This window comes from Acomys minous (assembly GCF_964271855.1).
Source record: "Acomys minous genome assembly, chromosome: 13".
Lineage (NCBI taxonomy): Eukaryota > Metazoa > Chordata > Mammalia > Rodentia > Muridae > Acomys > Acomys minous.
In genome coordinates this window covers 16,696,228-16,712,056 of record NC_140495.1, presented here as the reverse complement: position 1 = coordinate 16,712,056, position 15,829 = coordinate 16,696,228, and the positions used below count along the sequence as shown (strand labels likewise).

Sequence of the window (15,829 nt, the reverse complement as noted above, 5' to 3'; positions counted from 1 at the left end):
CTGCTCTTCCCACCCCGTGAGTTCCAGGATGCTAATGTGCCAATGGGGTTCTAACCCTGGCCAGGAGAGTGGGCGTCTCGGCAAAGTGCCATAACCATAAATGAAAGATAAATGCCCGGATGGGAGAATGTGTGACTCTGTGAACGTGATTCGGCGTGGCCACATCTGTGTAACGGTGGATACAACCATGTGTGTGACTTAAGAGTCTGAAATGGTGAAGGTGCCAGGCGCCATGTCCTACCGGATGAATCAAGTATAATTGTGACATCTCTCGGTATGGGAGATGGGGAAAGAGCACCTTGGCTGACCCTACGCTGAACCCTAATCTCCTCGGCCTCCAGCAAAGAGAGAAACAGAGGCATTGCTGTTCCTCTGGCCAGCAGCAAGCGGTTTGTAACTGTAGCTGCCCACTTGTGCACCTAGCTGCTCTTTGTACTCCTGGCAAGATTTGCCCTCTGTTCCAGAGGCTGAGGCAGCTTGGGGAGGGGAAGGGGCAGAAGACTTCAACCCTGGGACCAAGGGAGCAGTCGGGGAGGATGAAGGAGGGATCCATCCCACCCTCCTGGGGTTGAAGTCCTTATTATTAGGGGAACAAGGAAACAAGCTGGTTTGTGGTTCAACGACACACACTGTTTTAATTCTTAAACCACACCCTATCTCCACCTTCATGTACTCTGCTTTCCTCTCTAGCACCCTCAGTCCTACGTCACCAGGTATTTCACTTAACCACATCCAAACCCCCTGCAGATACCGTCACAGAGAAGGGAGCCCAGATTACGAGGAAGCAGTACACTCGCATTTATACAGACTTGGCTCTCACTCCCAGCTTCCCCACACAAGTCAGGAACAATGTCGCTTTCCAGGCAAGACAAAAAAAAAAGGCTTGTTCTTTATTGTGCCTGTGGAATGAAATCTAAAGTCCTGGCTGGCCTTGATCCTCTGTCGTCCCCCGATTCCTGGCCAGGGACTGCCACCCTGGAAGAGGAAGGAGAGGGTCTAGACCCTTCAAGGTCAGTCCTGGGAAGTGAGTCCATTCAAGGCAAATGGTCAAGGAAAGAAAGAAGGGCGAGGTGGAAGGCTTCCGGCTTGTGCAGGTAGCAGGCGTGCCCCGCATTGGGCAGCTTTACCACAGAGTGGTTGGGCAGGTGGTGGAGCTGCTGAAGTGACTCCCGTGCCAAGGTGTGGTCCAATTCCCCATACAGGATAAGAGTTGGGGTCTGCAGGGCAAGGCCAGAACTTGCTGATCCCGGGGCTTGGTGAGGACCCGACCCACAAGCTATTCGTTTGTGGAGTCCTGTCTCCACACACACACTACCTCTTCCGTCCAACTGCAGGGACCAGCCCCTCTAAGACCACCCCCCACCCCCACATGACACAAACCAGGGGCAGGGTGCCAGGAACTTTGCAGATCACTGTCTAAGTACCTTCACAGCCCAGAACTGTTCCTGTGTGTAATTCCGGGTGGAGGTGGGTGCGATGGGCACAAATCCATGTAGCCGGTGGTGGCTTCGCATCAAGAAGGGTAGGGCGTAGCTGCCACTCAGCGAGGGGCTCACCAATACAGCATTCTGCACATGAAGGTCCTGCAGCACTCGCTCCAGCAACTCTGCGCGCCCTGCCTCTGTCCTCGCCTCCTTTGAAGGTGCTGAGTTCCCAAAACCTGGGGGCAGCAGCAGGTGCTACCTGAGAGGAGCTAGGAAGTGCTCAGGACTTCCTGCCTACCACAGTGGGGGGCGGGGGGGGGGGAGAGATGAGGACATAGCACATTCTATTCCAGCTACTTGCAGAAGCAAGGTTTTATAATATAATAGGCCCATTAGAAAAACACGTCTTTCCAGCAAGTGACTTGGCTCAGTGGATAAGAAACACCTGCTGCACTTACCTGGATGACTGGGATCTGGTCCCTGGAACCCACCTGACCCACGTGACCTTTTAAGCTGATAACAGCCAGTGTTAGGAAGATGTGAGGAATGGACACCTAAGTGACTGACGGGTAAGTCCATGGAGCCTTCCGAAAGGTAACATAGTATTTATATAGAGTATATCCCCTGACCCATCAATTGTCCTTAATGAGCAGACAAAACCTGCCCATGCCTCCCATGGTCCACTCTGCAGCATTAACAGCAGAGAAGAAGGTTTGCAGGACCTGGCTTCATCCACAAGCCATGATGTTAGCCTGAGAAGTTAAGGTGTAAATCTATTCATTAAGGAGACAGGACACTAATACTCCCAACCCCATTACACAACCTGAATGTTGTCCCTGTCTGTCTGTCTGTCTGTCTGTCTTTCTCTTTATAGGCCAGCCTCTGTATGAGCCTGGGCCTTGCATATGCTAGGCCAGAAGCTCTACCAGTGAATTATATTCCCAGGCCTTTTTTTCTCCCTTTTTATCTTGGGACAGGGTCTCTACTAAGTTACCAGGCCTCCCTTGAACTCACTCTGTAGTCTAGGTGGGCCTTAAATCTGGGATCCTCCTGCCTCAGCCTCCTGAGTAGCTGCAGTTACAGGACTGTAGTACCAGGCCCATGTGTACATGGAAAGGCTTGGAAGTGGGGCTGTTACTCTCAGCTGTTTAGAGAGGAAAGAGGGGAGCCATTGCTTCCTAAGGACATCACTTTAAACTTATTTTTATTATTTTTAATTTATATGTGTATTCCTGCATGTATATGAGTTTATGTATATGAGGTCAGGTTCCCTCTGAGTCCAGAAGAGGGCACTGGGTCCCCTGGAGCTGGAATCACAGGCTGTTGTGAGCTGCCTGGCAGGGGTATTAGAAAACAAACTCAAATTCTCTGCAAGAAAGCTCATGCTCAACTGCTGAGCCATCTCTCTAGTCCCCGGGCACTCCCTACCCACCCACCCACAGACCCCCACCCAACCCCCACTTTGTGTGTGTGTGTTTTTTTTTTGAGACAGGGTTTTTCTGTGTAGCCTTGGCTGTCCTGGACTCGTATGTAGACCAGGCTGGTCTTGAACTCACAGAGATCCACCTGCCTCTTGCTCCCGAGTGCTGGGATTATAGCCGTGTATACCACCACCCGGCTCCAGCTCCCATTTTTCAGTTTTAATTAGAAGAATGCTAGCACGGGGGCCGGGGGTGCAGCTCAGTGGTTGAGTGCCTGCCTAGCACTCTTGAGGCCCTGGGTTCAATCCACAGTACTAGAAATAACAACAAACCCAGAGGGTCGCATAGCCCGCGTGTACAGGTGAAAGGGAAAGAGAGGCTGGGAGGTTTAGTGAGTGGGTAACGGGGGCTGCTGCCAAGCCTGACAATCTGAGGTTGATTCCTGGAACCCACAAGGAGGAAGGAGAGAACCAACTTTCACAAGTTATCTGCTGACTTCCACAGGTGTGCCGCCCCCCAAATGGGGAGGGGAAGCCACAGGAATTATAGTCACGGGCTGGAGAGATGGCTCAGAGGTTAAGAGTACTGGCTGCTCTTCCAGAGGTCGTGAGTTCAATTCCCAGCGACCACATGGTGGCTCACAACCATCTACAGTGGGATCTGATGCCCTCTTGTGGAGTGCAGGTGTATATGCAGGCTGAGCACTGTATATGTAATAAATAAATCTTTAAAAAAAAAAAAAGAATTATAGTCACAAAAAGCACAGTGAAATAAATGCTCTCTGATGGTTGCTCATAAAACGGATCACTTTTCTGTTTTCTCTGTGACATGCAATAACTCACACTGTAGTTTTCACGGTAGAAAATACAAACGGGTTTTTATTGTGGTGCCTTCCTGTGACCTGCAACTGGTTTGTCTGGACATGGGAGCCACATGGCCCTGTTTTGCCACCCTTCCAATTCTCTCTTCGGGTGACTGTTCCTGTTCCTGCTGGCTGTCAACCCCCTCTAAACTTGAATGTGGGGGTACTTACCTGGAAGATCAATGGCCACAGCCCGGTAGCCCCTCTTTGACAGTAGCTGCAGTGTGCCCAGCTGCTCCCATGTGCGCGAATTAAATGCCTTTCCGTGGAGAAACATGACCTGTGCCCTGCAGACCACATGGGAGAACATGTGGTATGAGATCCTGGGCGGTCAACCATCCCTTCTTCCCAGGCGTCTGTCACTGCCCTCCTAGGCTCTCATCCTCGGGAGTTGGACCAGGGGTCCCTTCCGTCAAGCCCTTGGGTGATCACTCACCTACGTGCCTGCTGGATTGGCAGCGCCTCACGGTAAAAGATTTGAGAGTTGCCTCTGGTGAGTCCGGCCAGGACTGTGACATTGGAGCCTCTCCGGAGCTGGGAAGTCTGCTCAGGTGGGCCAGGCAGCCCCACATACAGCAGAAGCATGAGTATCAGGCCTAGCCCCACCAGGGCAGCCTGGTACCGGCTCATGAAGATCTGTACCGCAGAGCCTGGAGGAGAAAAAGGAAGAGATAGGCCGAGGAAGACCTCAACACCCGCCGCCCTTTCTCTTGCTCTGTGAGAGTGTCTATATCCTCATCCCCAGCTAAGTCTCAGGCCAGGGCAAAGGTCTGGGACACCCCACTATGGAAAGCAGTGCACGAGAGGTCCATCTGGCATAGTCATATTTAGTGGCCACCATCATCTCTCTGTTAGCTAAACCAGCTCTTCTAGCCATGGCCTCTGGGCTTGGCTCTCTACATTAACCACTCAGAGGCCACAGAAAATAGAGAGCAGATGTGATCATGGTTCCCTGACATGAAGGATTTCAGGCTCTGGGTGAATTCTCTGTCACTGCAGCAACAGTAAGGGAACTGGGACCCGGGGCTAGTTCCTCAAACACCAGGCCACATGTGTTTTTGGAAGAAAACAGTGTATTGGCAGGAGATGGATGGACCGGATTCTCAGTGGTGGACGGAGGAGGGAAGGCTGCTAAAGGTCAAAGTGTGCAAAGAAACCCCCGCTGAGGGCGTGCCTGCAAATGATTCTCTTTCCTCACAATGAATAAACTACTGCTAAAACCACAATGTGCTGTGCAATAGGAGGGAACAGGTCACGGTCACGCCGACCACTATGGGACACACAGTTCACAGAGAATGCTGAGGCTGAGGCAAAGGTGTGAGAGAGTGGGGGGGCAGGGAGGACGGAGCTCCTAGAAACAGGAGGGGAGCACGGAAGCCAGAAAGAATATTCCCCAACCTGCCACCTCCCACCTCCCTTCTGCTAACGGATCTTCTTCATGGTCTCCTCCAGTGTGGGGCCTTTGTTAGCCGGGGCAGGTGGTCCTGGTTGGAGGGTTCCCCTCCGCCATGAGTCCAGTAACTTGAGATAACTTCCTGGTACCTGTTCGAGCTTCCTGTGCCGGTGGGGCTGGGATGTCCCTGTCATCATTTATCGGGCCTACGGTGAACATGCCTGTCTTGTTCTGGGATTCTGGGTGCATTTTTATTGTGTACACTGAGTGTATGGTAGCCAGGGCTAGGAGCTGGGGCCCCGCCTTGGGCCACACCCACCTCCGCAGACTCTGTGGAGCTCCTCTGGAGGCCTCACTCTCTAGCTCCGAGGGCAGGCAGTATGTGGGCAGCTGCAGATCCTCCAGTGCTGATGGAAAATCAGGAGGCAGGCGGAGAGAGAGCACGCTTTTCTTCCTAACCTGTGGCAGCCGAGGATGCCTGCCTCCAGCGCACCTTTAGCTCAGGTTCCCAAGGGGTGGAGCATCCAGGACGGACCACTCTTAGTGGTCTACCAGAGGTGAACCTGTGTTGCTTTCGGGGGGGGGGGGAGAGATGGTCATTCGTTGCCATGGCAACTCAGGATGCCCAAGACTAGACAATGGTAGGGGTTCTGATGCAGATTGCTCTGCAGGTGGAGGAGGGTAAGGAGTTAAGCTGTCTTGCTCTGGTTACTGGAATGCTCCTCGACCACAACACACAGGTGTATGCACACTCACACAGACCGAAGAGTCTTGCTTCCACACACTTTTCAAGAAGCTATTATTTCCTCCCACCCCCACCTCCAAGCAACCACACAGTGGCTCACAACCATCTATAATGAGATCTGGTGCCCTCTTCTGGCCGGCAGGTGTACATGCAGGCACAACATTGTATACATAATAAATAAATAAATCTTAAACAAAAAAGAAACTATCCCCTAAATGTACAGCAGCCTCTTTGCACACACATTGGCCTAAGCATAATCAGTCTCTTATAATAATAACATTCACAGAATCCCATGCACTGTTTATGTTAACAGTCTCCTCTGAGATCAAAATATTTATGCTGCAGGGGAGCTCCTTAAGCAGGGAGGTGAATATGACTGGTCTTTGCTACTTTGTGGGTTCTTCTTTTTCTCACCCTTTATTCCCCCTTTCACCCCCTATCACTAGATAGGAGAGAAAGGAGGATAAGTAAGAGGGGAGGGAGAGAGATCCCTGAATGCCCTGAATCTAATTTCTTCCCCCCCCCCCCCCCCCCGCTTTGAGCATGACTACTAACAAAGCACAACCAACCCCACCTATTGGGGTGCTAGTGTTTAAATACCCTCTGAAAAGTTCCCAGAATTCCAAAGGTCATACAATCAAAAAACTATCTACAGCTGGCAAAACCATGCCTCTGCTAGAACACAAGGCAAACCATAGTCAGCTGCTGTAGTCAGCTCAAAGCAGCCCCACATCCCCACACCTGAGATCAACATGAAAACATTTTCTTATAACATTTCTGTGGTTTTTTTTTAAAAAAAAATTATTTTAAGTGCATTGGTTGAGTGTGTCAGATCCCTTGGAACTGGAGTTACAGTTGTGAGCTGGCATGTAGATGCTGGGTCCATTTGTAAGAGCAGACAGTGCTCTTAACCACTGAGACATCTCTCCAGCCCCATTTCCCATTTCTCCCTCTCTCTCTCTCTCTCTCTCTCTCTCTCTCTCTCTCTCTCTCTCTCGTGTGTGTGTGTGTGTGTGTGTGTGTGTGTGTGTGTGTGTGTGTGTGTTTGGTTTTTCAAGACAGGGTTTCTTCTATAGTCCTGGCTGTCCTGGACTCGCTTTGTAGACCAGGCTGGCCTCCAACTCACAGAGATCCGCCTGCCTCTGCCGCCAGTGTTGGAATTAAAGGCGTGTACCACCACCACCTGGCCCACTTCTGTGGGTTTGTTGTTGTTGTTGTTGACATTTCTGTGTTTTTATTTATTTTTATTTTTTATTTTGTTTTTTCGAGACAGGGTATTTGTGTGTAGCCTTGGCTGTCCTGGACTTGCTTTGTAGACCACGATGGCCTCGAACTCACAGAGATCCACCTGCCTCTGCCTCCCGAGTGCTGGGATTAAAGGCCATGCCCGGCTCTGTGTATTTTTAAAGAAACCAAAAGTTCCAGACTTCTCACTACAGGTGAACCAAAAATTAGCTTTAAGAACTCCCTGAAACTGACCAGATTCAGCAGACACTTCCCTGTAAGAGTAAACAATAAAAGCTGAGAGTCCCTCTCAGACCAGATACCGCTAAGCTGCAAAGACCCAGAGGGCAGACCAGCTCCCTGAGGAGAGAAACCAGCTGGGCTGCCTGGGAGGGGTTTGAACCAACTAAGGCACTTGGGAAGGACGCTGTCCAACTTGTTGAACTGCAGGCAGGCTGTGCAGTGTGCTCCAAGTTCCCAGCTTCCGTGTGAACTGACACCCGTTGGCTGGCATATTAGTGTCCTGCCTCTTGGCTGCCTAGCAACCTCTGACATCATCACAGGCCACCCACCACCAGGTGTGTGCCCCTGCCCTGGATATAAAAGGACAAACCCACCTTGTGTTTCTTTCTCTTACCTCTCTCACTCTCTTGCACTTTCCTTTCTTTTTTAGTTTTTAGGGTTTTGTTTTGTTTTTTGGTTTTTTTTGGTTTTTCTTTTGGTTTTTTGTTTTTTGAGACAGGGTTTCTCTGTGTCGCCTTGGCTTTCCTGGACTCACTCTGTAGACCAGGTTGGCCTTGAACTCACCAGCGATCTGCCTATCTCTGCCTCCCCAGTGCCCGGTCTCTTGCCCTTTCTAAGGAGTGTTCCCTTTCCCTTTCTCTCTCTCCCACTGTCTCTCTGCCCTCATGGCCCACTCAGAACCTAACTCCTCCCCACCTCCCTCCCCCAAATAAAATCTCTCCATATTCATATAGGTTTCGTGGCATTTCATTTTTAATCATTACATCACCCATGCTGGGGTGGGCTTTGTGATGTCTTTGAGACATTTCTGCTTCTGCTGTAAGTAACACCAATAAAAAGTGGTTCACTAAGTAGGACTTTGGTGGTATCCGTACTTCGTCTGTCATGGGCTCTGTATCTGAAGATGAGTAGAGAGGTGTGCTTTGTCGCTCCAGGAAAAGTTTTGTCACACAACAGTTATCAGGAAGGCAGAGATAACTGGACATATGTGAGTTCAAAATCATATATAAGCCACACATCATGGCCCATGGCTTGAATCACAGCACCAGGAGACAGAGTCAGGAGATCTCTGTGAGTTTAAGGCTAGCCTGGTCTACATAGGGAGTTCTGGGTCAGCTAGGGTTATAGAGAGAGAGACACTGTTGCTTTTCTCCTTTTTAAAATATTTGTTTATTATTTATACTGTATTCTGCCTATACATGTGCCTGCACACCAGAAGAGGGCACCAGACCTCATTACAGATGGTTGTGAGCCACCATTGCTGGGAATTGAACTCAGGACCTCTGGAAGAGCAGCCAGTGCTCTTAACCTCGACCTCTCCAACCCGAGAAACACTGTTTCAAAAAACAAAACCAACCGATCCAGAGGCATGGAAGCTACAGAGACTTGAGACAGCGGCATTACGGGTTGAATGAAGATGGGTAGACCCTGTCTTCAAGCAAGCAAACAGAACCAACGCCCACAAAACCACATGCAGACCCTCAGAGTCTTCAAGTACAAAAACCACACCCAACCCTTAAGCCACACACACACACACACACACACACACACACACACACACGCACACACACACCACACACACACACCCCCCACACACACGCACACACACACACACACGCACGCGCACACCCCCCCCACACACACACCCCACACACACACACCACACACACCACACACACACACCACACACACACACCACACACACACCACACGCACACACACACACACACGCACACCACACACGCGCGCACACACACACACACACACACACACACACACACACACACACACGGCTCTGGCCTCAGAGACACCACTGCGTGGAGTTGGGAGAGGGATAGATGAAAACCTGAGAGCTCTGGCTACATAGCAAGGCCCTGTCACAAACAACAAAAACCCAGCAACAACAACAATAACAACAAAGACAAGTGTCCAAAGTTGTGATGCTGCTGAGGCAGGAGTATTGGATGTTCAAGATTATATATAGTAAATAGACTCTGAACCAAAATACTTAAGGGGCCTGTGTGACGGCTCAGTGGATAAAGGCAGACAAGGTCTAACATCCTGAGGTCCATATTCAGGACCCATAGGATGAAAGGAAAGAAACCGTTCCCAAGACTGTCCTCTGACGTCCACACGCTGCATTGTATATGTTCGCCACGCCCCCCTCCGTAAATAAAGTACTAAACCGGGCAGAGTTACAGGTAAAGGCATCTGCTGCTAAGCCTGACAATCTGGCTTAATTTACGTGGTGAAAAGGATGAACGGACTCCAGCAACTTGTTTTCTTTGAACTCCCATGTGCCCCCCCCCCACCTCAGTATAAATAAATGTTGAGAGAGAGAGAGAGAGAGAGAGAGAGAGAGAGAGAGAGAGAGAGAGAGAGAGAGAGACCGACCCAGCGAAAGACAAACTACTAGCAAGCAAGACCTGGGGGCAGGCGGGGAAAGAACGCACCAGCTGAGGGACACACATCAATGCTCAAAAGAAATACACAGAGATAAACACAGAAAAGAGACATGCAAGCAGGCAGACAGGAGAACACCTCCCCCCACTAACCCCCATCCTCTAATTCCCGGCCCTCCCCGCACCCGTCCCGCTAAAGCGAAGAGAAGCACCTATACCCAGACCTTCAAGAACACACTTGGCGCGCACACAGCACAGGAACACTGCACACGTGTTACTCAGCGCTTGCGCCTTCCGAAGGACTCCGCCCCAAACGGCGGGGACAAGGTTGACGGATCCCCGAACCACCTGCAGGCCTCCTTCGCCGGCGACACTCACCGAGTCGACAGGGTGACTAGGAGGGCTCCGGTGAGGCGGGGCCTGGCCTAGGCGGAACCAACAGCCAAACGGCCCCAGTGGCTGTGGCACTGGCCCCAGTTTAGCAATCAACGGGCCAAAGTCGGGCCACCCAGGCGCGCTTGCGCAGTACGCAGCTGCAGGCTCTGCCTGGTTACCAAGGGAGGATTTGGGGCGGTGCCCCAAAGCACAGAGGCCCGCCCCCGTTAGGCCCAGATTATCGGAATTGTTATTGGCCTGAGGCCTGAGAGCCTTTGCAGGTGTTTGTTTCAAAATGTTTAGGAAAGGACTCGCTGCATAAGGATGTCATAGGACTTAAGGACGGGTCAAGCCTCAGAAGAATTCCCGGCACCAGAAGTCTCCTAGTGTGAATGCCAGGTGATGTTATTGTTATCGTGCAGCTCCAGGCTTTTGCCCAAGCATTTTTTTTTCTCTTTTCTTGTTCTTTCCTTTTTTCTTTTTCCTTTTGGTTTTTTGGTTTTTTTGAGACAGGGTTTCTCTGTGTAGCCTTGGCTGTCCTGGACTCACTTTGTAGACCAGGCTGGCCTCGAACTCACAGCCATCCACTTGCCTCTGCCTCCCGAGGGCTGAGATTAAAGGCGTGCACCACCACCATCGGCTTTGTTTTGTTTTTCGAGACAGGGTTTCTCTGTGTAGCCTTGGCTGTCTTGGACTCTCTTTGTAGACCAGGCTGGCCTCGAACTCACAGAAAATCTGCCTACCTCTGCCCACCGCCCCCCCCACCCCCACCCCACCGCCTGAGTGCTGGATTAAAGGCGCATGCCACCATCATCTGGCCTCCCAAGCACTTTCCTTACTTGCCCATTCCCCTGCCTGGTCAGAGCCGGAGGTGACCTCTGAGCCTAGTCCGATCAGGACGCCTGTTACTGTTTGGCAACCTGCGATCCACCTTCTGGTTTGCCCCAGGCTCAGGCCTCTGCATTGCAACCAGGCCCCGGAGCAGGGAGGCCATGAAGGGCGCCAAAAAAATTCACTACTGATTGGTACCCTGCCAAGGTTGGCATTAACCGGACTCATTCTATAGGCTCGGAACAGACTCCCATGCCACCTGGCTGAACTTTGGCAGAGCCTTATGCTCAGATGTGTAGGATGTCAGCTTCATGACAGGTGCACAACTCGTCCTGAACTGTCCTGACTCGGGGTGAGGGCGGGGGTGGGAGCCGGACAGCAGAGATACCAGAAATAGCTTTCACGCTCAAGGCAGGCCACTTCCGTGTGGGGCAGATCGCTGAGGATGTCAAGGTCTCTCCTTCAACGCTGCTCTTGGGCACATGGGGACGGGGTGGCGGGGGTGGGGGGGGGTGGGCTTGGGGAAACAAGTTCTATCGGAGAAAAACGAAGGGTTAAGGCGTGCACGAGCCTAGTGGTAGCTGTGACCAAGAGAGGGCGCCCAGAACGCCCACGCCTGTCCCCACCTCCCTGCCCAGCCCCTTTCCAATTTCTCTTCCCCTACTCGCCAACCGCACGCGCCATTTCCCTGCGGAAGCCCGCGCACATTCCCAGGTACCACCCGGCGCTCTTTTCTTTGCATCTCTACTCAGAACCCACCTGCCCCAAGTCTTCTCCTCTCTGGCTCTCCCGGTCACCTCTCTCTGGGCTGCCCCTCCTTCCCGAGCTTCCTCCAGACAGACCCAGGGATTCGGTACTGTGCTGCGCCAGAGGACCGAGGGAGCCTTGGCAGCGCGGGTGACCGCAGCGTCGGGTTGGGCTCCAGTGGCCAGCGCGCCGAGCACCCGGCGTTCCTGGCAGTCGGGAACTCCAAAGTCCTTGCCGACCGACTGGCGCATGTGTTCCTGCCTCTGGAAAAAGGGCCTTCATCCCAAACAAACTTGGTCTCACTCTTAACCTGTGTTGCTAGTTCAGCCACTGTAAGATAGTGCTGGTGTAGGTGAGGCTAATAAAGACGGTATTTACCCTCGATTGGACACTTACTATGTTCTAGGCATGTATCAGGCTCATTTTTTTTGCATGGATAATCCTACCCATTGTCTATGAACTAGTATTGAATAGTCACAGATTTTAGTTTTTAATACCAGCAGATACCTTAACTGGTGGAGACATCTGCCTGGATTCTTCACTTTTTTGCATAGTCCTTTCTTTTCTTTTTTCTTTGTTGTTGTTTCAAGACAGGGTTTCTCGGTGAAACCCTGGCTCTCTTGGAACTCACTCTGTAGATCAGGCGGCCTTGATCTGCACCTGCCTCTGCCTCCCGAGTGCCGGAACTGAAGGCGTGCACCACCACCGCCCGGCAGTTTTTCTTAAAGTTCTTAAGTGACTTTCCTAAGTCTGCCATATTTCTGTTAAGACAGTTGAAATTCAACATCACACCACTGAGGGGAAAGGACAGAAGTAACACCTGCTTCTTCCTACCCCATTTCCGACCCTAGAGACCTTTAGCTACCTAAGTGCTCCCTGCTGCCCCCAGGCAGGATGTTCGCTCAGTCCTCATCAGCCTGCCTTTGAACTGCAGGCACCATCACCATCGGGCATGGCCAGTGTGGACCAGCGTGAGGGCACCATCCAGGTGCAGGGCCAGGGCCTCTTCTTCAGAGAGGCGAAGCCTGGCAGCGGGCAGGCTGCTCGCTTCTCTGTGCTGTTGTTGCACGGTATCCGCTTCTCCTCTGAAACCTGGCACAACCTGGGTACTCTGCGTAAGCTGGCTGAGGCTGGCTACAGGGCTGTGGCCATTGATCTGCCAGGTACTTCTGGGGGTAGGCTTCTGGGCCAGGGTTGGGGGGGGGGAACTTGAAGATGGAGGAGGACTCAAAAAATTTAGCCAGCCTGGGCCCTGGGTTTGACCGAGTTAGGTACATAGTGCACGGACCTTTGAACTCGTTTAGTCTTGCTCTAGCAGGGTCGATACACTGCTCAGCTGCTTTACACTGTTGCTGGGCCTGTCTCTGGGTTTCACTTCCCTTATTGTAACGGTAGGTACCACACTCCTGCTGGTGACCGTCTCTGATGGGCACGGAACGAGGTTATCTGTGTGGATGTGTTAGCTAGTACTGGACAGGTAGTAATGGTTGCTGAGCTGATTGGAAGTACCTTGACAGAGCCATACTCACAGGCTGGTGGGAACAGTGACAATTGAGTCTTCCAGAGCCTTGGGAGACACGGGTAGGGCCTGACGGATGGCTAAGTACCTGGTCACTTATTTCCAAGCAGAGTCCTTGAGCTGGGCACTGAAGGAGGTGGGAATGGCTCCCAGATTGCCTGTCATAACCTGGATCACCAGGCCCCACCCCTTAGAGTGTGTCACGTGAGGAATTGGAGGCATAGCCTATCTGACAGGATCTAATCCCCTCACGGGGCCAAAGCCAAAGCCGATATGGTTTCAGGTTTACAGCCTGGCCAGGCTTGCTTCCAACAGTGGGTTGGGCTGAGCTTCAGGGTGAAGTCTACACTAACTAATGTTGCTTGCGCAGGGGTGGGGTGGGCAGCTGCAGCGGCGGCTTGGGGGCTGACTGGTCCTAGTGGAGCAGCACTGTTGTTGTCAATTCAGGACTAGGTGCCTTTTAAACTGTTACCTTAATTTTCACAAGTTTAAATGGCAGGTGCATTCCTTGTCCCCGTTTTAAACAGAATTGGGAGACTGGGCAGCTGAGGAGGGCCGAAAGGCCATTACCTCTGGTCGTCTTCATAGGACCAGTGGAGAACTGGGACTCAGGTCTAGGCCTGATAGACTTCAGAGTGTTTCAGGACACTGTTAGTCCTACAAAGAATTGTCACATTCTTGCCACAGATTTAATACACTGGGGCTGTGGGAGTGAATGGTTGTTCCATGAACTTAGGCACAGAGAGACTGACTTAGGGGCACTTGCAAGAGGAAGGAACCTTTCCCATTCACTGTCTTTGTCTCTCTCCAACACTGAATCCCCCTCAGGTCTTGGGCGTTCCAAGGAAGCAGCAGCTCCTGCTCCTATTGGAGAACTGGCTCCCGGCGGCTTCCTAGCAGCTGTGGTGGATGCCTTGCAGCTGGGACCCCCAGTTGTGATCAGCCCATCATTAAGTGGCATGTATGCACTGCCCTTCCTTGTGGCCCCTGGATCCCAACTCCGGGGCTATGTACCAGTGGCTCCCATCTGCACGGACAAGATCAGTGCCGCTGACTATGCCAGTGTTAAGGTGCGTGTGTGTGTGTGTGTGTGTGTGTGTGTGTGTGATGGCACGTCAGGGGCAAGGCAGGGTCCATCTCTGGGTCTTCTTCATCTGGGAGCTGGGTAACCAACTGGGTGGTTTCTGGGGAGGTCTGACCACCTGACTCATTTTGGCTGACTTAGCCTGTTACTAGGCCGACCCTTGTATAAAACTGTACCAGGGCTGGGCAGTGGTGGCGCACGCCTGTAATCCCAGCACTTGGGAGGCAGAGGCAGGTGGATCGCTGTGAGTTCGAGGCTAGCCCTGGTCTACAAAGTGAGTCCTGGACAGCCAAGACTACACAGAGAAACCCTGTCTCATAAAACCAAAATAACAAAACAAAAAACTGTACCAGGGAAGATACAAACCCATGTCCCCACCTGCTAGGTTGGCTTGTCTCTCCTCCTCAGGTGGGCTGGAAGTGCTGGTGTGGCAAGCCCCTTGATACTTTCCTCCTTTCCTTCCTCTCAGACCCCAGCTCTGATTGTGTATGGAGACCAGGACCCCATGGGCTCTTCCAGCTTTCAACACCTGAAGCAGCTGCCCAACCACAGAGTGCTGGTCATGGAAGGGGCGGGGCATCCCTGTTACCTGGACAAGCCGGACCAGTGGCATACAGGGCTGCTGGATTTCCTGCAGGGGCTAGCATGAAACATAGTCCTGCCCGCTCTGGGATCTCTCGCTGTCTTCTCCTGGTCTCTGGCTTGTGCATCACCGGGAACAGGTCTGTCTATACATCTGTCTGGGGGTTCCTGTCGTTTCTGCTTTTCTCTTGCACTGGCAGATCGGATTAAGGAGTTGAAAATCAAATGGTAAGGCCTCGGATTCAAGGGAAGAAATCTGATTGTGGGTAGGGTAATGCATGAACTTCTACAGGTTCCTTTGCTTGGCTTTTTCACTTCTGCCTCTCTTTCCACTGCACCTCCTTCTTCAGGGGCTCCCCCACCCCTCACAGGCCACAGATGACATACACACACACATACATGTATGAATGCTTGTTTAGATGGGTCCCATACCCAAACAGACCCCTTCCTTTGAAAGCAGCACACAAGGTCCACGTTACTGGGCTGACACTCACTTTCCTATGCAGCTTTGCATCACATGCTTGCTATGGGTACCTGTGCAGTCTCCGGGTTTGTAAGAGACTGGCTTGCTGAGATAAGGATGTGGCCAGCCCTAGATTTCTCCTACCTATAAGTTGCAACTGGTCCCAGGCCAGAATTGCTTCCTCAGAAGAGGAGGTGCACCCCTCTGCCTTTCAATTCTCCCCAGTTTTCTCTTCCCCTTCTTTTTTTTGGGGGGGGGGCCTGCACGTCTCCCCGGGTCATCAAGCATGAATCTTCTCAGCCAAGCCTGTTTCCTGCTATGAGGTTTGGGAGTCGGATGGGGAGACCGACTGTGGAGGCCCCTGAAATAAAGTGATGCAATTAGACCCTCACATGCTTTTGCTGTCTCCGGAGCGCCGCCCCGCCCCCTCCCCCTTGGGACTGCCACTGTGGGCTCCTCCCCCACCCTGGCGGGACCAGATGGTCCCCCTGCCCTTTGTCCACTAGGCCAGATG

The 15,829-nt window shown here is 52.1% G+C and overlaps 2 protein-coding genes across 15 annotated transcripts; one reads left to right on the top strand and one right to left on the bottom strand.

Annotated features, from left to right (window-relative positions):
* Nucleotides 1-852: 852 nt before the first annotated feature.
* Nucleotides 853-11,811, bottom strand: ABHD14A (abhydrolase domain containing 14A). 11 transcript variants are annotated; one of them, XM_084751699.1, is made up of 6 exons: nt 11,680-11,811; nt 5,420-5,671; nt 4,144-4,357; nt 3,879-3,994; nt 1,425-1,660; nt 853-1,217 (listed from the first exon to the last, which is right to left on the bottom strand). In XM_084751699.1, the coding sequence occupies exons 3-6, from the start codon at nt 4,335-4,337 to the stop codon at nt 1,035-1,037; spliced, it is 729 nt and encodes a 242-aa protein (XP_084607825.1). In that variant the 5' UTR covers nt 4,338-4,357; nt 5,420-5,671; nt 11,680-11,811; the 3' UTR covers nt 853-1,034. The 11 variants fall into 11 exon arrangements, with proteins under 11 accessions (XP_084607825.1, XP_084607830.1, XP_084607821.1 ...); XM_084751704.1 differs by having other exon boundaries at nt 5,420-5,507; XM_084751695.1 differs by lacking the exon at nt 11,680-11,811 and adding an exon at nt 10,093-10,218.
* ABHD14B (abhydrolase domain containing 14B) lies at nt 10,352-15,706 on the top strand. 4 transcript variants are annotated; one of them, XM_084751707.1, is made up of 4 exons: nt 10,352-10,488; nt 12,602-12,830; nt 14,015-14,256; nt 14,740-15,706. In XM_084751707.1, exons 2-4 carry the CDS (start codon nt 12,620-12,622, stop codon nt 14,917-14,919), a joined length of 633 nt encoding a protein of 210 aa, XP_084607833.1. In that variant the 5' UTR covers nt 10,352-10,488; nt 12,602-12,619; the 3' UTR covers nt 14,920-15,706. The 4 variants fall into 4 exon arrangements, with proteins under 4 accessions (XP_084607833.1, XP_084607834.1, XP_084607832.1 ...); XM_084751708.1 differs by lacking the exon at nt 10,352-10,488 and adding an exon at nt 11,028-11,127; XM_084751706.1 differs by lacking the exon at nt 10,352-10,488 and adding an exon at nt 11,528-11,634.
* The last annotated feature ends 123 nt before the right edge of the window (nt 15,707-15,829 follow it).